The 22,270-nt window shown below is 43.7% G+C and overlaps 2 protein-coding genes across 3 annotated transcripts in view; both read left to right on the forward strand.

Moving 5' to 3' along the window:
- Positions 1–302: 302 nt before the first annotated feature.
- On the forward strand, positions 303–17,114 carry limd1a (LIM domains containing 1a). The gene is made up of 8 exons (XM_017438177.3): positions 303–2,283; positions 8,678–8,779; positions 12,227–12,294; positions 13,017–13,079; positions 13,646–13,776; positions 14,588–14,639; positions 15,171–15,239; positions 15,726–17,114. The coding sequence occupies exons 1-8, from the start codon at positions 1,257–1,259 to the stop codon at positions 15,858–15,860; spliced, it is 1,647 nt and encodes a 548-aa protein (XP_017293666.1). The 5' UTR covers positions 303–1,256; the 3' UTR covers positions 15,861–17,114.
- Positions 17,115–19,849: 2,735 nt separating this feature from the next.
- The window catches only part of deptor (DEP domain containing MTOR-interacting protein), a 31,440-nt gene continuing 29,019 nt past the window's right edge, over positions 19,850–22,270 (forward strand). The window contains exons 1-2 of one of the 2 annotated variants that reach the window (XM_017438175.3): positions 19,850–20,125; positions 20,331–20,423. In XM_017438175.3, coding sequence (XP_017293664.1) covers positions 20,112–20,125; positions 20,331–20,423 — 107 coding nt within the window. In that variant the 5' untranslated portion in view covers positions 19,850–20,111. The remainder of the gene's footprint in view (positions 20,126–20,330; positions 20,424–22,270) is intronic. The other variant, XM_037980247.1, reaches the window with a different exon arrangement.

The following is a 22,270-nucleotide window of genomic DNA, read 5'->3' on the forward strand; positions in this document are numbered from 1 at the left end:
AATCTGATGGATGAATCTGGGTTTGGCTGCGACCAGGAGAACGGTTCTTGTCTGACTGCATTGAGCCAAGAGTAAAGTTTGGTGGAGGGAGGATCATGGTGTGGGGTTGTTTTTCAGGCTTGGCTGCTTAGTTCCAGTGAAAGAAATGCTTAATCCTTCAACATACCAAGACATTTTAGATAATTTAATGCTCCCAACTTTGTAGGAATAGTTTGTGGATGGCCCCTTCCTGTTCCAACATGACTGTCCACCAGCGCACAAAGCAAGGTCCATGAAGACATGGAGGAGCGTGGATGACCGACCTGCACAGAGTCCTGACCTCAACCTGACAGAACACCTTTGGGATGAATCAGAGCGGGGAGACTATGCCTAATGTGCTTCTGGAAGAACGGTCAAAAATTCCTGTAAACACTCCTAAACCTTGTGGAAACCCTTCCCAGAAGAGCTGAAGCTGCAAAGAGTGGGCCAACGTCATATCGAACCCTGTGGATTAAGAATGGGATGGCACTCAAGTTCATACTACACCTGAAGGGAGGCGAGCGAATACTTTTTGGCAATATAAACAGGCTAATCATGTAGGCTGTGACACTTGAAGGCCCGGTAGAGGACGGGAACAAAAAGTAAAAACCTCGGCGGTGGTAGTTTAGTTTGAGCTCTGCGCCTTTAACACCGAGCGGCCAACTGTCGAACCGGCGGCCGCGTTCGGCTCCAACGTCTGCCCAACGGTTAGCGAGCAACGGCTGGCAACTTTTATCTGTTAACGACGTGCTGCCCTTTAAACAACCGGGAAGTGGTTTCTATTTTATTTTATTTTTACTGCTGAACGAGCGGAGGGCAAAGTTTTGGATGGAAGGTTTCCCGCTGGGACAGTCAAACAGGAGGGAGGGAGGAAGTTTTAGTGGGGACGTTCTGGGTATGATCTGATCTGGGATCTGTTCGCGTTCAGAACCAGAAGCCGCCACCGCTGCTGCTGCTGCTGCTTCTTCTTCTTCTTCTTCTTCTTCGGAGCCGAACCGAACCGAGCCGAGACGAGCGGGACGAAGAAGTGCTTCACCGCCGGGGGAAAAAAGTTTCAAATCTTTCCCCGCGGAGGGATACAAGACCGGGAGGAAAAGTTTCAGCTTCATTTGGACTATTTTTCTTTTTTTTTCTGCTCATTTATTCTGGAGGTGTCACTCTGTTCGTTTTCTTCTTCGTCCGCTTCTAACTTTATCGTAAGCTTTTATTTATTTATTTTTACCTCTCCCCCCAAAAAAATGGATAAATACGAGGATTTAGGCTTGGAAGCGAGCAAGTTCATCGAGGACTTAAACATGTACGAAGCATCCCGAGACGGCTTGTTTCGAATGAGGAGGGATGCGGGAAACAACCCCGACTTTGAAGAAACCCGACGAGTTTTCGCCTCCAAGATGACTAAGATACACATGCAGAAGCAGCAGGAGGAAATGGCCAAGAGCAGCCAGCTCGTTAAAATGAATGGGGGTCCCGGCAGCGCGCACCACGTCAAAGACAGACCGCCCATCAACAGCTCCAGGCAGCCGGGCGAGGCGGCGGCCAAGCCCCCGCTCCTCTCCGGCCCGGCGGGTCACTTCGCCCAGTCTGCTTTCCAGCCCGAGCTCCCAGCCGGCAGGGCGCACGGCTACGGGCACGCATACGACAACCAGGAGATCCTGGAGGCGCATTCGTGCCAGAGCCCGCCTCCGCCCGGTTGTGGGAGCCCGCCAGCTGCTTGGACGCCCCCGGCCGCGGCGGTGCCGGGGGGCAGCGCGTCCCAGAGGCAGCCCCAGCTCACGCAGGCACCTTCCACCATCAGCAGCAGCAGTCAGAGTCCGGCCAGGGTTTGGGCTGCAGAGTCCTCTGGCCCGGCAAAACCGGACAAGATGCCCGCCTTGCCTCTGAGCGCTTTCACAGGAGGAGCTGACCTCCATGTTCAGCCCGCAGCCCATTATATACCTCCTTCAACCCCTCCAGCCAGCCACAATGGTCCATTTTCAGCTTCCGAGACCCCCCAACCAAAAGCCCAGGTGACCAGTTCTGCTGCCCTGAGCCCCAACAGCGTCTCCAAGAGCCAGAGACCGGGTCAAAGCCCAACACCCGGCACAGGACCGGTCATCAGTGGTGAAGCTGAAGGCCTGTGCTCCCCCAAGTCCATCCACGTCCACCCCCAGGCTCTGCTTGCCCAGCCTTCCGAACAGGGGCCCTCAGCAGCAGAAATGAAATTAGAGGCCCTCACAAAGCAACTGGAGAAAGAGATGGATGCCCAAAAAAAGACTGACTACTTTGGTAAGACTTCACGTCGTCAATGATGGAGGGGAGTTCTGTCAGGCAGGGAGCAAGCTGAACGACAGAACCACCCACCCACAGCTGAGAACATACACACACAAACACACACACTCAGCTTTTTGTCATTTTTCTGGGTTTACATCTCACACACACATAAATGTCTTGTGTGTTTCCTGCGGTTTGTACTGGAGTGTATCCCAGATGTGTTGGGCCTTTGATAGCATTCATGCTCTTTGCTGATAAAATAGTTGAACTTATTAGGCATGCAGTGCGTGAGGTCCGTCTCATGTGGAATGCAGACAGAATCATTTTCTTTCATTTCTTCTTCTTTTTTTTGTCTGCCCACAACAAACCTTTTGGCAGTAGAAGTAATCCAGAGCCAGAGGGAGAACAGGCCACTTGTCCTCTTTGAAAAGATCTAAATTTATGACAGCCAGTTAAAGGGATAGTTCCATACTTTGAAGTGGGTTTTCTGTAGATGAGTCATGAACAATGCAGTAAATATCTTACCTGTTGTGGATAGTTAGGAGAAATAGTTTGTTTTAGACACTTTTCCATCGCTGTCAATTTTGCACTTACTCTGGCAAAGATTTTGTGATATGGTGTGATCGTAAAATTGTAATATTTTATCGCCCCCCCACTGAAAGGCAAAAGGGTGAACGTGTTTTTGCTCACGTCTGTGTGGGTGTCTGTTTGTCTGTCAGCAAAATATCTGATGAACCACTGCATAGATGTTAACGAAACTCTCAGAAAGCAATCACTAGATGTACATCTACAACTGATTACCTTTTTAGAGTTTTGAACCGTTTGATTATCTTTGTGATCTCTCATAGAGGGATCATATAAATGCTGATACAGGCGAACCAGCTCTGCTAGAGCACCAAAATCCTTCATTTTGAATAGGGCACGGCGCACGCGAAGTTACAAGAATTGGGAGGTGCATGAGGACGCGCCTTATAGCCCGGTGCGCTTTATATATGACAACAGATCGAAAATGGACCATTCATTGACAGTGCGCCTTATAATCCAGTGTGCCCTATACACCAAATTTTAGCTCAATATCTGGCTGAGCTGTAGCCAGTTTTACGTTCGCTAATGTAAAAAATTAGCTGAGGTGGCCATCTTGAATGGAACCGACTCACAGAAGGATACTGCACCGATGTAAGCGTCAAGTATAAACGCCTCCACCGCTTGGAGCCCACTATAACTGAGCCTTAATGCTGCAAGCGGTGCAGCTTTGTAGTTTACCAAAGTCGTACTAAAACATTATGACTTCTTACATATATAAGGTGCTCTGGATTATAAGGGGCACTGTTGTTTTTTGAGAAAATTGAACGCTTTCAAGTGCGCCTTATAGTCCAGAAAATATGGTCGTTGTAGCTAAGAGTCATCCTGATTATACACTCTGAGCACTGACAGATTACATGAGATCCTCCTGTAATTTAAGATGATCTCGTCAATCCAGTCAGAAATAAACTTTCCCACTCCAAACTGAGGGAGTTCAAAGAGTTGTCTACAACAGGTAAGATATTAATTGTTCATACCCTTTCAGCAGAACCCCGCTGCTAAAGATTTGAACGTTTCCTTTAACATAGCTCTGACCTGAAGTCTTGAGCTCTAAGTTTGTGACTGCTATTCCCTAACGAAATCAGTGCCACAGACTTGTGCTTGCACATTTCTAATTTCCCCCTAACCTGATTTTGTGCGCGGTGTTGAGCACAGGGAAGATGACCACGAACAACACCACCTGTGACCGCCATTGCCGGCACTTGTGGGCTAATGTGGAACGATCATTCATCGCTCTGCCTGCAGATGTGGGCAGGGGTGGAGAGGAATGTTAGTCATCAGCAAAACCTCGCGGCCTTTGTTTTTTCAAAATCGGGCCTTTTTGGCGCTTCAGCTGCTCCGTCTGGACTGTTGAGAGTGTACGCTTCACCGCGGGATCAGCTCCAAGGCTGCCGTGGCGTACGCAGAAATAAAAAATATACGAAAGATGGAAGCCGCTTTCCCCCCTCCTTTTCTAGTGCTCTTTCTTGAAGCAGGACAAAGAAAAGGAAAGACTCCGAGACGGGTGATGTCTAAAAAGCCACAAAAAAAAAAAGCACCCTCCTGTATATATATGCACGTCGCTCACCCTCATCTCCTTGCAGGAGGAATTTCCTGTTGGAATGTCATGATTGCGATTCAGTCTTTCCTCAGACACCCCCCCCCCCCTTCTCGTTAGCGTGAAAGGGAAGGAGTTCCGCCATATCTAGATGCATCTTCTCGACAGGAACGTTACAGATCTGTAGCAGAGCGGCCATCAGAAATGTTGAACTTTAAAGTTGTGCAGGATATGGATGTATAGATCATTTCTCACATGGCCCATGCACATGGAAAGGGAGATTCCCACCAGATCATGGCTCATTCTGAGTCATGCTTTCAAACAGGGGGGGGAGGGCTATTTTCTGTTTTTTGTGTGCTCATAAAATGCCTTTATAATTAGACATGTAAGAGAGAGACATGTAATCTTCCAGGGTTTCACATTTGAAGACTTTTAACATTAGGCTTTACAAGCGCGGGCTCCTATTGTGCTTCCAGAAGCTTCAAAACAAGTTGTACCCAATTCACCGAGCTGCGTCTGTCCACATTAAGGACACTTCACATTTCCCATTCCTGCTCCGTGTGCATCAGCAGAGCTGCAGTTGTAGGGTCTGGGAAAACGAGTTCACTGCCAAATTGGCTGCACTGGGTGGTGGTGGTGGTGGTGGGAAACAGAGGAATGTCTGGAGGAATTTTAGAAATGGGGGTTTTAAGATGCAGTCGGGGGGGGGCAGGTTCCCAGACAAGTTCAGAGGTACCTGCTGTGCAGCCTGAATGGATGAGCAGACGACTGGAGTGATTTAAGGACAAGGTCTGTGCCTGTGCCTTTTGTATTTGGCCCCCATGAGCATAAAAGAATGTGAGATTTACAGTCAAGTTCGTCCACGAAGGGAGAAGTGGTGGGACATCTCAGAGTTTCACACACACACACACACACACTTTCATAGACATTCACTAGAGAGTTTAATGTGTTAAGATGAAGGATTAATTCATCCCATCTGGCCGTCGGGTGGAAAGCTCCCTATTAACTCTTCCCAGGGATTTTTGGCTTCTGCTCTGGCAGGACTTTGGAGGCTGATTCTCGTGTGTGTGAATGTGTGTGTGTGATATCCCATTGTGCATGTTTGAGTGCCTTTGCCTGTAAAGATATGGGAAACTGTCAAGATTTAATATTCTGTGTCTCAGCTCTGGGTGTGGAGTCTGTCTGTTTGCTGGTTGAAATTAGGAAGTAATTAGCGACTACTAAAGGCATCAGATACACAAGTTTTACTGTTGTGCTGAATGTGCATGCATTCAGAAATAACATTTTGCTAATTCTACGACTGCTCTCAGTGCTGAAGTTGTGATATGGACTCTTATAGTTAGCTGGCCAAGTGATAATGCTGCCAGTTTTACAAATTTTCTCACCACAAGCTTTGTTTTGCTTCTTGTTTCACACCTCCCTGCAGCCGGTCTATAAAAAGTAGTTTGTCTTTGTTCAGCTTGAACTGCCATAGTGGAGATTTGAAGGCTTAAACTCAGTGGTCTCCAATCCTGGTCCTCGAGGGCCACTATCCCGCATGTTTTACTTGTTTCTGTGCTCCAACACACCTGATTTGAATCAATGGCTGATTAACAGGCTTCTGCAGAACATGAAGAGGTGATTTAACCACTGAATCAGGTGTGATGGAGCAGAGAAACAAGTAAAACATGCAGGATAGTGGCTCTCGAGGACCAGGGTTGGAGACCACTGCTTAAACTAAAAGGGATGGTTCTGTGGAAGTGGGGTTCTGCTGTGGCGACCTCAGTTTGGATGAATGGAGTTTAACGCTGACTGGACTGACGAGCCAATGGCTAGTTCAAGCGGGGCGAGGACCAAAGTGGATTGCCGCTATCTTCAGACTAACTGCAATTTCAGACATTTCCTGAACCTGCTGTTACTTACACACTACTTGGTTATTTATATAGAACTTACGGTCATTTGCTAGTACAAACGGTGATGCCAGCAGCTAGCCGTAGCAATTCTGGTGAATCCCTGGGGCACTTCCAGCAGCAATAACATGATATTTCTAACCACGCAACACTAAACTGACAGCAACATAAAGGTTTTTAAATAGTATTTGCATGAAGATCGGAGTTATGTGTACTTTAAGCTTGACAACAGGCAAACATCTTCTGAAAGTTTTGACAGCTGGGAAAGGTGAGGATGGCAGAGGGAGAGAGCGAGAGAGAGAGAGAGAGAGAGAGAGAGAGAGAGAGAGAGAGAGAGAGAGGGGTATGGCTGCATGTTTTGCTTCCCTCCCCTCCCACAAAGTTAGTCCCTTTAAATAAATGTGACTCTGTTTTGGAATATTGGACTTTGGCCAAAGGCAGTAAAGGCAGACTTGTAGTGGACTCAGATGATGATGAGGAGGTTACTGCAGAAAACTTGAATTTGTTTCTATATGAAACAACAAACCAAAACACAAAACAAAACTAAGTTTTAGTGCATTTTCTTGTCGTTCGTACAAATCAAAGCTTTAAAACTCAACTGAAACATAGTCACTAAATGTTTTCTTTCGAAGTGCATTACTTTCTTTTTGTGCGTACTACAAGAAAATTTAGAAATTAGAACTAAATCAACCAGTAGTTTGAATCTATGACCATTTTATTGTGTTTTCATGTAAACAAGACAGCTTATATAAGAGCAGCATTCTTTAGGTTTCTAATAATATCCTCCTATTATCTCTAAATCTCCTCTGCAGACATCGAGGGCCCCTGATGATGTGTTGGCATAGTTTTTAAAAGCTGTGCAGAGTTCTGATCTGCTTTACCATCATGAAGCAAACGAGGAGAATCACTTGAACGCGATCATCGGGTGTAGCAGTGTGTTTTTGGAGGGGGCAGCCGTGTGACGTGTGTTGGGTACAGTGGAAACAAAAGTTTCTTTGTCGGCGCTCTAGGAGAAGCAGGGCTGGGCGGCCCGCTCTCTGCTGTGCTCCAAATGTTGGTCTCCGGGGAGTTTTCCTATAAAAACACACACAAATAACCTTGTGCCAATGCTCAGTCTCTCACACACAAATGGGAAGCTTAAGGTCTTATTTTTACCCTCCGTCCTGCGTTTGGACCTAATTTTTAATGACTGGAAGCTAATACAGACACACCAGATCTGATTGAGCTAGCCGACCAGCAGCAGCAATGATCATTTCAGGTACTCCTTGGAAGGTTTTCTAGCTGACGCTCGAGAGGGAGAAATTTCAGAGCAGAGGAGTAGGATGAAGGAAATAAAGGAGCTCTTGATAAAATTAGTTACACATTGATCACACGGGGCCCCTGTGTTGTTCAGGAGCTGTCCAAAGTCAAAGGAGACGCTGTGTAATTAACCCCGACACACTCTCACATGCTCGGCTTTTTGAAATGCCCGACTTGTTCTCCCAGTGAGCACAACAGGGAAAGCTGTTGCTGTCGTGGGCTTGTTCTGCTCCACGTGGCTTATTTTCTTTACACATGTTTCGATCGTATGTTCTTTGGCTTGGCTGAGTGGGTGCATCATCGTTTAAAAAGACCTTTATGTCGTGATAGCAAGCCACGCAAACTGTGTGTGTGTGTGTCGTGAGACTAGGCACGCTTTGATTTTTATCAGCCTTGTTATTAATAAAACTCCAGGTTTTTAGGGCCAAGTCAAACAAACAGATTGGGATACCTTTTCCTTTTTCTCTGATGCAGCTTACTGAACCAGCTTCCTGACTTTTTGTGAAATTGTTTTTCTATCTGTTGTCATTGATTAATAGTGAAGCTTATGCTGTGGATATGTTTTGTACTGTAAATCACTGAGTCACTGAGTCAGCATTCACCCCAGTTACCCGATTTCTTCCATATGGTTTTGTTTTTTAATCTAACAACTATTGGAAACTCTGTGCTATATTAACGATTCATATATTAAAGTCCAGCTTTATTGGGACTAGTGTACTGTGACTTTTAGTTTTTGTACAGTTTACACTTTTCAAAATATGTAACTTTATTTTGAAAAATCCTTATTAAAATGCACTGAGATCTCTTCCACTCCTTCAAAAACACTGTTCTAGTTTAAATCTACTTCAGAGCGTAATTGCTCTGTTTTTGTCTTCTTATGCTACTTTTAGCTATTTTGCTAATTTAGTTTTTAGCTAAAGTGTTACTATTTTTTGTTCCGTTCTGCTTGTTTCACCTTTTAACAATTAAATTTCAGCTCTTTCTGTAAATGTCAGCAGTTAGCATTCACGCCCCATTGTCACGGAGAAGGCCATTTTTTTCTCTAGTTCTGTGTGCGTTGACAGAGTCAGCGAACATAACTGTGTGTGTCTTCGTGTTCCAGGAGTGTGTGTGAAGTGCAAGAAGGCGGTTTATGGATCCAGCCAGGCCTGCCAGGCCATGGGAAGCCTCTACCACGACACCTGCTTCACCTGCAGCGCCTGCAGTAAGTACATGCTGTCACCGTGAGACTTTTCCCCCTTCCCATTCCCCGCACACGGAGCGCAGATCACCTCCCTAATAACGGGCTTTGCTCGTGAATGAAAGTGGCACCTTCCTCTGTCGTTTCCTTTCCTCACAAAAAACACACCATTATTCAGAGATTACTGTCAAGGATCGCCGGTGTTTGCTTAGTAGGTGTGCCAGTCACTCCTGCTGCAAAGATACACAGATTTTTTCTTTTTTTAAACCTGGTTATGTTAACTTCTAAAGAATACCTTTTTAAGATAAATAAATGCAGGACCTGAGGCTGAAAATCACTGCTTGAAGTGAAGTGAGACTGGCTTGTAGTTTACTAAGCTAATCCTCTAGAAGTGTTAGTTGTATTTTTCAAGCTGCAAAGACTTTTTTATGTTTAAATTTAACTCCCTGATCAATGCTGTGATCCTGGTTTCTACATTCAAACGGGCTCCGGCTAAACTTCTTTTTTTTGTTCATGCGGTCATTTATAGCTAGTTTCTTGGATCGGTTACGTCCTGCTAAACATTAATTACAGCTCTCGACCCCAGATGGATGCCGAAACACGACCCGGCTCTTCCCTGCAACCTTCCCTAATTATCAGATCATGTGGTATGCAGAGTATCTGTGCCAGTGCGGCGGAGTTCCCTGCGAAGGCTCATTGTTCTGCAGCACCTTTGACCTCGGCCGTTTCTGCTCTCCGTCGTGATAAACATCTCCGCTCTCCTCTATGCTCCATCCTGTGTATGTGCGAGCCAGAGGAGATAAAAGAGAGAGGAGACGTTGTGGCTCAGAGCAACTGACTGCGGGGGGTGTGGGGGGGGGGGCAGAGTTTACACACCGCATACCTCTCATAGCTCGCTCCATGTGGGGGCATTATGGCTTGTGTTGGCTTCAAGTGGCCACGGGGAAAACATCTCGTCCAGGGAGGAATGCAGGAGCGCAGGGGCCCTTGGTAGGCCGAGGTCCTGGAGGACAGTGGGTGCTGTTGTGTCAGCTGAGTGGAAATAGATGCAGTGCAGCGATGGACAGGGAAACCATTCACATGGTCCCACCACACCCAGTAAACGGACACTCTAATGAGCGCAAATCTGCCCTTCGAACACAAATACCTTCAAGGTGAATGAAGGGCGTGGATACAGTTCTGGTGACTACAAGAGCTGTCTCGATGAGGGAGCAAGGGTTTGTCACTTCATGATAGGTTGATTTAAACATAATACACTGATTAGTAGCATATTTAAAATATAATATATGCTGTATACCACATTAAAGCTCTCAAACATTGCAGTTTTAACTTCAGGTTATATCACCCAACTCTACTTCTAGCGAATTCTTTTTTTTTTTGCTGTTAATCTTTGCCAGTTTTGCAGTTTTGCACAAATCATTCTTTACTAAAGCAAGAAATGACTTGAGGTGTGACTGAACTTTAGCGCCAAGTGTTTGCAAATTAGAAACTGGTATTAAAAACGTTATCTTTCGTGGGGATGTCTCACCTGAGTAATTTGCCAAGGGGAAGGAGCGGGACAAGGTGAAGGCTCGAGTTGCGACGGGGTCACTCTGAATGTCAGCGGGATTACCTGAGAGAGCTCGGAGAACGGTTTAATTAGAAAATGGCTTTGTGTTTTGTTCTGTCCCTCAGGTGTTTTACATTTTGATGAAAGCACAACAGTCGTAGCTCTTTCTGGTGCTTTTCAAGCCATCGGTCCTGACTGCTGCTGACTTTAATTAAGCTCTTATCTTTTAGAAAAGCTTACAGCCTTCCCTCCCTGACTCACTGGCACAAAAAAAGAGACAAGAATGTGAAGAAAAGGAACGGCCCATAACTTCCTTCCATCGCTCTCTCCGGACACTGTTTCGAGACTGTTAGTCAATAATTACCCAATTTGTCCACACTGGCAGGGTTGGGAATGGCTCAGACTTTCTTAAAGAGATAGGTTTGATTTTGTGGATTGACCATACAATGCAATGATGGTGGTGTGGAAGTTCATAAAATAGTGTTTGCAAACCGCAATAAAATTGTGGTTGTTTTAAGACCACAGCAATCCACTTTGGTTTTGACCGCACTCACGTTAGACATTAGCTCGTCAATATTTCCAGAATTAAACTATTTTTCTAAAGTGAGACCATCTTTTTAAAAAGATTTGAACCGTTCCTTTATTAACATAGTGCCATGTTTTCCATGGCCAGGTGTAGGTTGGTGCAGTATATTGAATCTTGTTAAATTATAAATTAATAAATCCATCCATTCATTTACTTTACCTTCTTCTCCTTTCCGGGTTGCGGGAAGTTGATGCCTATCTTCATTAATAAATCCAAATTAATATAATTATTAGACTATTGTGTTCTGGTTTATAGAATTTAGTACTGATGATTTAAAACAAGGAACCACAAGGGTTTTCATTTATTTACTTTCTCTTCTTTGCTATAAATTGAATCAGTGAATGAATTTTATTTACTCTCCGACACTGTCAAATAATAATCAATCAGTTAAAAGTAAAATGCTGAAGTTATTATTTATGGTCTTTAATGAGAAAGGGCTCTTTGGAAGCACCTTTTTAATAAACTTTTTGATGATGACTGTGCTGATTCAGGACCTCTAGGAGTAGTAGTGTGTGTGTGTGTAAATGATCACGTAAACAGCCTGTTCTCTGAGGGACCCCCCCTGTCCTCTTCTCTTGTTGTCCACTCCTCTAACCTCCCATTCAGAAAATGTGAGGAATGTTCCTTCTTCCTGTGGGACCTGGGCAAGAATAGCAGTTATGTGAAGTGAGCAAGAAGGTTTGGTGTGTGTGTGTGTGTGTGTGTGTGTGTGTGTGGGTGGGTGTTTGTGTGTGTGTGTGTGTGTATTAGTATAGGATGCATGATTCAGATCACACACAACCAGACACACAGGAAACAGCCAACCACACTGGAAAGAAACAAAGAGGAAGAACAGCAGGTCCTTGTAGACGTTCGGTGGTCATGAAATCAAATCGAGCAGAGTGTTTAATCTGTTGCACCTGTCTGGTAATTGGACATAATCAACATTTTTCCCCACATGCGCTTGATCCAGATGTGCTGCTTGCCTCCTTGCAGCACGCTCTGTGTCCCTGCAGAATTATATTAAGACGCCAGCACACCACGAGCCCCTCTGTATGATTTATCTGCTCGGGGTTCAGCAGGATATGGTGAATATTGCAAGAGGGCTCATTACCTCGAATGGTAGCAATTAATCACCGCGGTCCTCCTCGCGCGTTCGTGCTGCAACTGTTTTCTGAGATTGAGCTCATGCAGAATTTTCCACAACGCTTTAACATTATGTCAGCCTTGTCCGCCTTAATCTTCATACGCTATTATCTTAATCTTAAAAACAGGCAACAAGAGTTTTGAGTGTTTTTTTTTTATGATCTTAAATAAAAAAGTCAAATACTGTTTATGTTTGTGTCTGCTTCTGCAGGTCGAAGGTTGAGAGGGAAAGCTTTCTACTATGTCGGAGGGAAGGTTTTCTGTGAAGAGGACTTCCTGGTGGGTGGTCAATCTGTAATCAATATTCAATGAACTTCTGCTTGGGTGCATGTTATTATTACTTTGAGACTAAAAAAACAAAATAACAAAAAAAAATTCAGATATCAGAAAAAAATTCAAACGGCTTATTTTGTGGGGTATTGTAATCCCCAGTCTACACACTGTAGGTTAGTTAGCCTTGAACTTTGACCCCGTGACCCATCTCATATCTAACATAGCTGTCAGCTTTCTCGTGTGGGTGAGGCTGGAGGGAGGTCAGTAACTTGAGAAGCTGCTTTGCTTTATAGGTCAGAGGTCGGTGGAGCCTTTCCCGCCAGTACAGTATGTCATTTGTTTTTGCAATGTAGATATCAGTCAGCGCTCCTGTTGTTGTTTTCTAATTTATTCTTCTATTCATCCTCTCAGTAACTCTGTGATTGTTCATCCCAATAGCTCTCATCGCATTAAAACTTATATCTAGTTTTGTTTTTCCTAAAAATCCTTAGCTGCACAGTTAGAGTCAAAGTTCTTAAATAAACAAACTCTGTCCTTGCTCCCTGAGTGTACTGTTGTGGCAGTCTTAGTCAGCTTTACGCTCCACTTTTAATTAAACTTCACAGGCAGCTCTGGGTTCTTTGCGGGACACATTGTGTGGCTTTTCAGCGCTCGGACTGAAAGACGGGAGATCTGGCTCTCAGCTGGGACCGAATTCCACTGAAGTTGTCATCTTTCCTCTTTTCCAGTACTCCGGTTTCCAGCAGTCTGCTGACAAGTGCAACGCATGTGGACATCTGATCATGGACATGGTAGGTGGGCCTGCAGTGTAAGTGATTCAGAACCGGAGGAACCGGAGGGGAAAAAAAAACCCTATGTAAGCACATCTGGATAAAGACTCAGACAGAAGGGTTGACTCTGCATCTCTCTCTCTCACACACACACACACACACACACACACACACACACTTTAATAAACAAAATCCCCCACACACACATAATGCCATTAAGTCAGGAAATGAAGGCTTTCTTTTGACATGAATCCACGTGTTCTTAATCCTGCAGACAATGTGAAGAAGATGACTCTTTAACTTCACACGGTTCTTGGTGTGTAAACAGGAAATGCAGTGTGTTTATTGTCACACACACTTCAGGTTTATCTGATTGCTCTTATATTATGCTGATTAATCCTAATCTTATTTTTCTCCTCTTCTGGGCTACAGTAACAGTTTAGACCCAGACAGTTGTCTAATAAAACTGAAACAAATGGCTTTGGTTTTAGATTTTATAGATATTTAGATACTATTTTCGACAGTTTGTGAATAAGTGAGACGAGGCAGAATCTGTATTAACGTCCTTTTGAAATGTCTCTCTGTAGATCCTGCAGGCTCTCGGGAAGTCGTACCACCCCGGCTGTTTCCGCTGCGTCATCTGTAACGAGAGCCTCGACGGCGTACCTTTCACCGTGGACACTGAAAATAAGATCTACTGTGTCAAAGACTACCACAGGTGAGCCGGGCCTCCTTTACGCTGCAGTCTGAATGAACACACGCTGGAAACTGGATTTGTTTTGGGCTAAATGACTTTAGTGCAACTCTGGGGGGAAAAGTGGGAGTTTTATATGCCGCCTGTGACAGACATATGAGGTGTTTGGCCTGACATGATGAGAGAGAGAGGGAGGGAGGGAGGTAGGTAGGGAGGGAGGGGGAGATTACTGTTCAGTAAGAAGTGTGGAGAGCAAGCGTGGCTCTTCCTGTCCAAATATAACAGCAGCACCCTCTGTGAGACAAACACAACACTTCTAATATCTGAGAAATGTAACGGCTTTGTTTGGATGCGGGGGGGTGTCGAGGAGATCCTGTGGGTGTTGGACACTCTGAAACCTGCACTAACATGTGAGCCGCGAACAGTACAGCTTGTTGTACCTCGGCTGCAGCTGCTCCTCTCTTGGTGTGGACGACATGTACAGCACCGCCGGGCACGTGGCGCCCCCCCACATGATCTGCTCACTGATTAAGTGAAACGAACACGACGTGTACATACAGTGTGTGTTTGGCTCCTAGCCCTGACCGTTGATGTTGACCTACTCTTATTTCCTCAAACATTCAGCCTCATGTGTAGATTAGCCCCCCCATAAACACACACACACTTGTCCTGGTTTTTATGGCTCTCCTCCTCTGAATCAAGAGCTGTGCATCAACTTCGAGGAGAAAAGCTCACCTGATTTGACAAAATATGACCAATATTCTTTGTGTTTTGGACCGAATGAGTGTGAGCTGTGTTTACTCCAGCTGATGGGTAACTTCTCTCTCTGTCCCAGGGTGCTGGCACCGAAATGTGCAGCCTGTAACCAGCCTATCCTGCCCTCAGAAGTAAGACACCTTCTCTTGTCCTTTTATCACCCGCTGCCATGAAAAGCAGGCAACCATGAACTTGTCTGCGTGTGTTTGTCCATGGGCACATTTTAATAAAACTCCCAGAAAGTAATCATTGGATGTACATCTACAATGGAGTCAACTCAATTCAATATGGCTGCCACAGCTAATGAACCTTAGGCAACACAGACATCATAATATGTGTTAATCAGTCTGAGCAGTTATTGAGTTTCTCTTAAGAAATAACTTCCTGTTTTATTAAAAAAAAACACTAACCTATATTTTACAGCACAGGTGAACTTTTTTTTTTAAATAAGATAACTTTTTTACAAAGTTTCTTTTTTCCAGAAGTAAAAATAAAAAAAATATATAATCAATCAGCAGAAATAAGATGCATTTAGAGATCTGAGCTTTCCTCAACATCTGCTTTTATTGATCTTTCGAAGCGTTTGTCAGCCGGAGAAGTGAAAGAGAAGTTGCCGAAGTGTTTTCCGATGAGATCGCTTTCATATGATTTTTTTCTTTCAGGGCTCTGATGAAACCATTCGAGTTGTGTCCATGGACAAAGACTATCATGTGGAATGTTATCACTGCGAGGTGGGTTTTAAAAACGGCAACGAAGCTGAGAAGGTTTGCTGTGAGTCTCTGGGAAGCTTATTAAAATGACTTTAATGAGTAGATTCCTAATCTTAATTAGTCTTGGTGATTATGCAGTGCTGAGTCAAGCAGGTATGAAACTGCTCTTCATCTTTATCTCCTTTATATTATTATTTTTTTTTCTTTGCCAGCTGCTGCTTTTTCACTTCTATCAGAATAAAATCACTGAGCCGATGTGGAGCGTGTGACCGAACTTTTCAAGCTGTTCAATGAGAAGAATCTTTTTTTTTCTTTACTTAAAAGTTTAGATTTTTAGATTCACGTTTGTCCTCTAAAACCTGGAAATCAAACCCCTCATTTTGTCATTTCTCTCAGGATTTTCTTTTCTTCGGTCAGAAGTAGGTTCAATAAAATGCCAGGATGAGCCCAGTTATCGGGCTCACTCGGTGGATGCCCTCGCATTCATTACTAATCTGTGTCGCTCAGGACTGCAAGATGGAGCTGAACGACGAGGAGGGTCACCGCTGCTACCCTCTGAACGGCCATCTGCTCTGCCACTCCTGCCACCTGAAGCACATTCAGCCCGGCTGCCCTCCGGCACTCCCCGCCTCCTCGTTCTAGTGCTCATGCGGGTGGCGGGGGACACCTGCTGGATCGACAGGGGAGCAGCAGGAGCGGGCGCGGTCAATTCTTGTTGTAGAGGGTTGATTTATTGCGTCGCATTCTCTGAATCTGCCAAAGCCTTGCTTTGAAAGCAGTGACATCGTGCAGATTCTGCGGGAGCGTTACCGTCTAATTATTTTATATAAACGCCTACAGCCTTTGTGAATATCCTGTTAGATCTTGTGCCCCTTTTCGACTTCACATTTGCACTTCTGGAACATTTACAGCGAGCTTAGATTTTCCATCAGTCACCGTCGCTTTGAGGTTTTCAAATTATGGGATGGAATTTCTGCACTGTGACGTTCAAGTCTGGTACCTAAAGAAGCGTAAAAACTCTTGAAAATAATGGCTAGCCTAAAATATTAATTTGATACAGTGTGTTTATGTAATAACTGTTCATAAAAAGTCCTTTTTCTCAACACTTTCAGGAAAGCAGCAGCTAATATGCATCCCTGTGCAGCAGGGGAGTTACTTTTTCTCCTCCTCGTGATTTATTCTCTTGCTGCAGTAAAAACAAGGGTTCATTTTTAACCTCAGCTGATTACCAGCTACTGTTTTGGCAATTTAGCACATTCTTTTTAAAGACATGCTTTCATCCAACGCTGCAGTTTCTGTAAGGAGACAATATGCAACAAAAGAAAAAAAGCCTCATATCGACATCAGACAGTGTCGCTCTAAGGGCTTTTTATGAGCCGACATTCACGCAGATCTTTGTTTTCCTAAAATCTGATGAAGAAAGCTTTGAACGACTTGGTTCTCTTGTTTTTTGTGAAAAATAAACAGCCGTCATGAGACACTTACGTTCTGTTAGTACTTATTGACCTGAGCTCTCCTTATTGTTAGGCCTGTAGATGTAGGTTTCTATGCTTCCATTAGTTTTATTCTTTAAAAGCCTGTAGTTAATAACCTCTTCATTTTTACTTTGTTGCAAACCATAGCTTGTGTGTATGTGTATATATAACGAAAAATAAGCTGCCTGATTTAAACCCGGGCAATTCTTCAGCCCTGCAGAAACACTACTTTGATCTGAACAGTTTTACTTCAGTACTTTTGTTATTAATATTTAGAGTTTCCTAACTTAAAGGACGAGTTGCTTGTTCTCTGAAATCCTCATGTCTTGGACAGCTGTTGGTCGAGATCAAACGCAGATATAGAGTTTGTGCCTTATGATTGTTGTAAAGAAAATATTTAATAAATTTCTCTGGACCAAGACTTGCTTTTTGTTATTTAAAAAAAATAATCCAGAAATTAATTACAACAAAGATTTTCAAAGCAGCCTTAAATATTTATCTGTTCAGGTGGAGTGGGTATAAAGTTTGAAGTAATATAAGGTCTTTATCCTGTTGTTGATTCCTCTTTTGTTTTTTTTCTTGTTTAATTATCACTTTTCACCTGTTGATGCTTTAGAAGCCTCCCAAACTTTTCCCTATTTTGTGTGCTGCCAGTATTTTTATTACTCAAAGAAGAGTATCAGATCTTCATCTAGGTGTTTTGGCAAATTTCTCCTTAAGTAAAAGGTTGAACATTCACAGTCTTCTCTTTCTGACTCTTTTTGCCTCGTTTATGAAAATGGAAACCACTCTGAGGGTGCAACAGGAGCTTTAAAGGTTTGAGTCTGCAAATAAAACTCAAGATTCTTCAATTCTTGTTTCTTAAATATGAAACTTTTATCACCAAATCAAGAAACAATCCAATGAGGAAAAACTGCACACTTAATTTGAGACATCAGGGTTTTCGTATAAACAAGTTTGATGAACGTGTGCAGTTTATCTCTCTGCCCACTAGGTGGCACCCAAACAACACAAAAATACTTTGACTGATATTTGTTGTATTTATTTTTAAGTGAACACGTAAACAGCTAGATTACACATCAGTCATTCACATATACAGGATGTCGAACAGATACCTGATTTATAATGTAAACAAATAGATAAGTGCCAATTTTCTTTATGTTTTTATCAATTTAAATGTTGCATCTTTGCTTCCGTAAAGTGATGCAAAGAGTTCTACCTGACAGGCTGGAACGACAGGAGCGAAAATGTAACAAGCATAAGAGCAAACAGGCTTTTGATGAGTCTTCTCTGCATGATACAGATTAAAAATTTCTGTTTTATGGGTCATGGATTAAAGTACCTACAGATAATGTAGGTAACGCACACACAAATGACTGTCAACAACCAAAGCCTGGAGACATAATACCCCAGGGCTGTAAAATGAGACCAAGGGTGAATGATTTCAGTTTAAAAAACACATCTGAGTGAATGTTTCACAGTTCCATCCATTGTTGACAGAAAGGTAATGCAGAGAACAAGTCTCCCCGAAGTAAAGATGGTCCTTTCTGGACATGAAATTGCTGAGAATTTGGGAGTTTCAGCAGCCGAAGAAATCCCTGCAGCCCCACCACTCCCACTCCCAACAACAGCTCTGATCTTTGAGTCCTTAGGCCAACACATTTCCCTCGTGGAAATCTTTGGGATCTCTTTTTAAACAATTAATTAAATAAATAAAATACCATTCACTTAAAAAGCAATACTCTACAGAAAACACACACATGTGCGCAGAAATGTACCCAATGAAAACACAGACATGAACGTCCTAAAATCTTGCATTGTATGCAGCGAAAATAGGGTTCGCAATCAATTATACTTAGGTTCAAACCTTTTTTAAGTGGGGGGCTATGGAAAGGTTGTAGACAATATCTTACCTGTTGTAGATAGCGCTTTGAACAACCTCCATTATGAGAAACAGAGTTTAATTCAGACCTACTGACAGCTAACAGCTAACTGAGAGGGACAGAGATTAAAGTGGCCATCTAAAAAAAAACTCCAAGCTTTATCATGCAAGTGTTTTTTTTTAAAGAAATCTTTACATTTCTGTTAGTTCTCTGTGATTGTTTGCTAACACAAGTACCTGCAGCAGCTAGCTGTATCACTTCCTGTGCAGCCTAGGACACTTCCCCATCCTAGTATATCTGCTGGAGTGATTGTAAAATTTGAAACCGATGGCGATGTTTTCAGGAACCGCTGTGACATTTTAAAGATTAGAGTTGTTTTTGGACCGCAGCAATCCACTTTGGTCTTGGCCTGTTTGGACCAGCCGTTAGCTTGTTAATTTGATCTGAATTACACCCTTTTTTTCAAACTGAGGCTCAAAAAGTCATCTTGGGCATATATTAAAGGGATAATCAATTAGGTATGAATAATTAGTACCTTATCAAGTTTTAATAGAGGATTAATTTGAGGTTTTATTCCCACACATATGTGATATTTTTGAGAAAGAGACCTTTTGTAGGCCTTAAAAACAAAATAAAAAAGGTCCCAGTTTAGATAGCCATTAACCTTGCCTGGATAAAAAAAAACGTCTGCCCTTTTCTGCATACTTTGTGATTTAAACCTGATAAGACACTAAGTGTTGATAACTATTTGACAGATCAAAGCTTCAAAAATCATCAAACTACCCTCTAAGCGTCCCAGAGAACCCCACTACAAAAGAACTGAATTATCCCTTTAATATGTAAACATCTATACCAGCTATAGAAGCAGTCAGCTCTTCGTGTTTCAACTTGTTTTGTCACATCCTTTACAAGTGAGCCAGGGATCTTTATGGGGCTTTGTTTATGCTCATATGCACATATATTTCATATATATATATATATATATATATATATATATGTATATAAACTAGACTTTTCTTGCACATTTAAGAATAACTATAAGTCTGCTGGCTCATTTGCATGCAAGTAATTAATTAGGACGACTACAGTAACCAGTTAATCAGCATGCTTTGAGGTTTTTTTTTTCCATCACCCAAATTAAAAGTTGAGACGACCTTCCGAAAGGGTGTGCGAATCGAGCGCACCCAGACGTGTCAGTAAGCCCCGCCTCCGCCGGTGACCGCCCCCCACTGACGCCAGCAGAATCCTCCCAATGCGGGGCTTCGGTGTCGGGGAGGAAACGTGAGTGGATCCCGTGCGCTGTGACAGTCGCTCGGTTTGTCAGAGGCAAACACGAAGCTCCGCAGCGGCCAGGCTGGGGAGAATAAAGGATCCGAGCAGGAGAGGAGCCTGGATGGGTGGACTCCACGGGAGAATGAATGAAACATGTGCTAACAGAGCTGCTGCTGCTGCTGTCTCTCCTGTGTGTACTCAGCACGGAATAGTTATCACCTGGATTTGAAGGAGTAATTGATAAACCCATCATTTCGCTCTCCATGGTGCTTGAAGGGTAAGTCCAACCTTAAAGTGTGTGAAAGTCATCAACATGCATGCTTTTTATTTTGATTCTGATTCAGATGTTTGTAAGTGAAAAGCTCCTGATGCACATTTAGATTTTTTTTTTTTTTTGTTTACCAGTAAATAAATAAATAAATCAGGGCTGAAGTTTGTGTGTGAGGCAATGTGGGAACTAAACTATGCGCTGTGTGCTGCAGCAGAGAGATGGACAGGATTGGGACCACCATGCAGAAGAAGGCAGCCGAACTGGAGCGGCTGGCTGAGGTTCTGGTCACCGGAGAGCAGCTGAGGTGGGTCAGCTCTGTGTGACTGTCCGTGTGCGCCCTCTTTTATTCCCCTCCTGTTTAAAGTTGAGCTTCTTTCAAAGGCAAATCTGCAAAACAAACAACCGCTATTCTTTTTTTCTTTTTGTGCAAATGATTTGCGTGAGTGCATCCTCCTGTTGTCTGGAGGAGGAGGAGGAACCAGGACATGACGGGACATGACACCCTGGGGTTGCTTAACATAAAGCACACTGCATCTCCAGCCATTTTTCTGCCTCACTGCAGCCTGGAGTCAAACAAAGGCACTCACTCATGCACAGCCCTCCTCCTCACCTGTACAACTCTCCCATTCTTGTAGCGCCGTAAACGCTTCCTTCTGCAGGATTGCATAACACCTTCTCCTTTTTTATTTTTATTTTTTTGTTGCTCCACTAATACAGTGCCCTTTGAGCTGCAGAGACTATCCCGTACCTCATAACCCTGCGTTACTATCACGCCCTGCTCGTTCACCCTGTCAGGGGAATTGCACCAGTAACCCTGGCCGTGTTGTTGACATGCTTTACCTTCAGGTCTACAGTAACTGTGAGGGAAGAGAGGCTCCACGGCAGAGGCATTTCACTGCCTCATGACCTCAGTGATGAATAGAGGCTCAGTGGGGAGGCATGGCACCAATGCCTGGAATCTCAGCCCCCTCGGACGAACAATGAGCAAAATGTGCCACTGACTAGCTTTTTAAAATCCAGACGAGTGGGAAAGTTTGATGTTAGATGTGTTTTCTGCATGCTGAGAGACAGCGATAAAGTGGCACTAACAAAAATATGCGCTCAGGAAGGAGTGTGTTTCTCTTTCATTGTTTGGTGTGTGTGTGTGTGTGTAAAGCTGCTTCAATTAGTCGTCCCGGACTCCTCTAAGATGCTGCTCTTCAGATCCAGAGTAGTTCAGATTCCGACATACATCACTCGTCAGCCTCTTGGCAAACCTGTTCTGGCAGGTGAGCCACCTCTTTAGTTCAACTAATGAAATGTGAACTTTGGTCCCACTCGGTATCTACAGTGAGGCTAAATAAACTCTGAACTGGCTCGCTGCCAGATGGACTGGCTGATCTGTAAATCAAACATCATAAATCTTCCTTAGATTTGGATTAAACTGTGCTATTAAGTCCAGTCTAATTGCATAACCAGATCTGAATATTGATCGTGGCCAGTACTGTGGTGACAGATCAGGCTCTACTGAGCAGATGTAAGCGTGCTGTCTGTATGACGAGGATGAAATTTAGGGCTAAACATTGAACCTGCACGGTATTGTCGTGTTTTGTCGGTGTGAGCATGTTAAAATGCTGACGTCGAGCGTTGAGCTCAAAGCTCTGTCGCGCCTGAATGAAGTAGCTGCTGGTGTGAGAGTACAACGTGAACAAAAAGCTGGACAGTGTGATGAAAGAAAGCCCACCCTCCTAACCCTCCTGAAGCCCTTGAGAGAGACAGAGAGAGATAAAGAGAGGTAGAGAAGCCCTTGTAACTTCAGGTCAGTTTGACTCGAAGGCCACGTGAGGGTTAAGGTTATACATATCAGGATGAAATCAAAAAGATGTGGTTCAAAAAATGATTTAAATCTAACTTCATGTGTACAAAAACACACAAGTTTCAGCTGTCAGACAGATGGCCTCATATTTGAAGTTCAGGGTCGACTCGATGACTTCAAGGTGCCCAGTTTCTGTAGCTGCAAAACAAGCTTAAATCCTCAACCATCTACTGTCATGCTCAACATTCGGTATGGGGTGTTTCTGTTTTGTTTGGTTTTTGACAAACATGGTGCTGTGCATTTTGGGTAAGCGTCTCTTGTTTGACCTCATCTGTCCAAAAGACAGTCCTCCAGAA

The sequence above is a fragment of the Kryptolebias marmoratus genome, linkage group LG16 (genome assembly GCF_001649575.2).
Source record: "Kryptolebias marmoratus isolate JLee-2015 linkage group LG16, ASM164957v2, whole genome shotgun sequence".
Classification (NCBI taxonomy): Eukaryota; Metazoa; Chordata; class Actinopteri; order Cyprinodontiformes; family Rivulidae; genus Kryptolebias; species Kryptolebias marmoratus.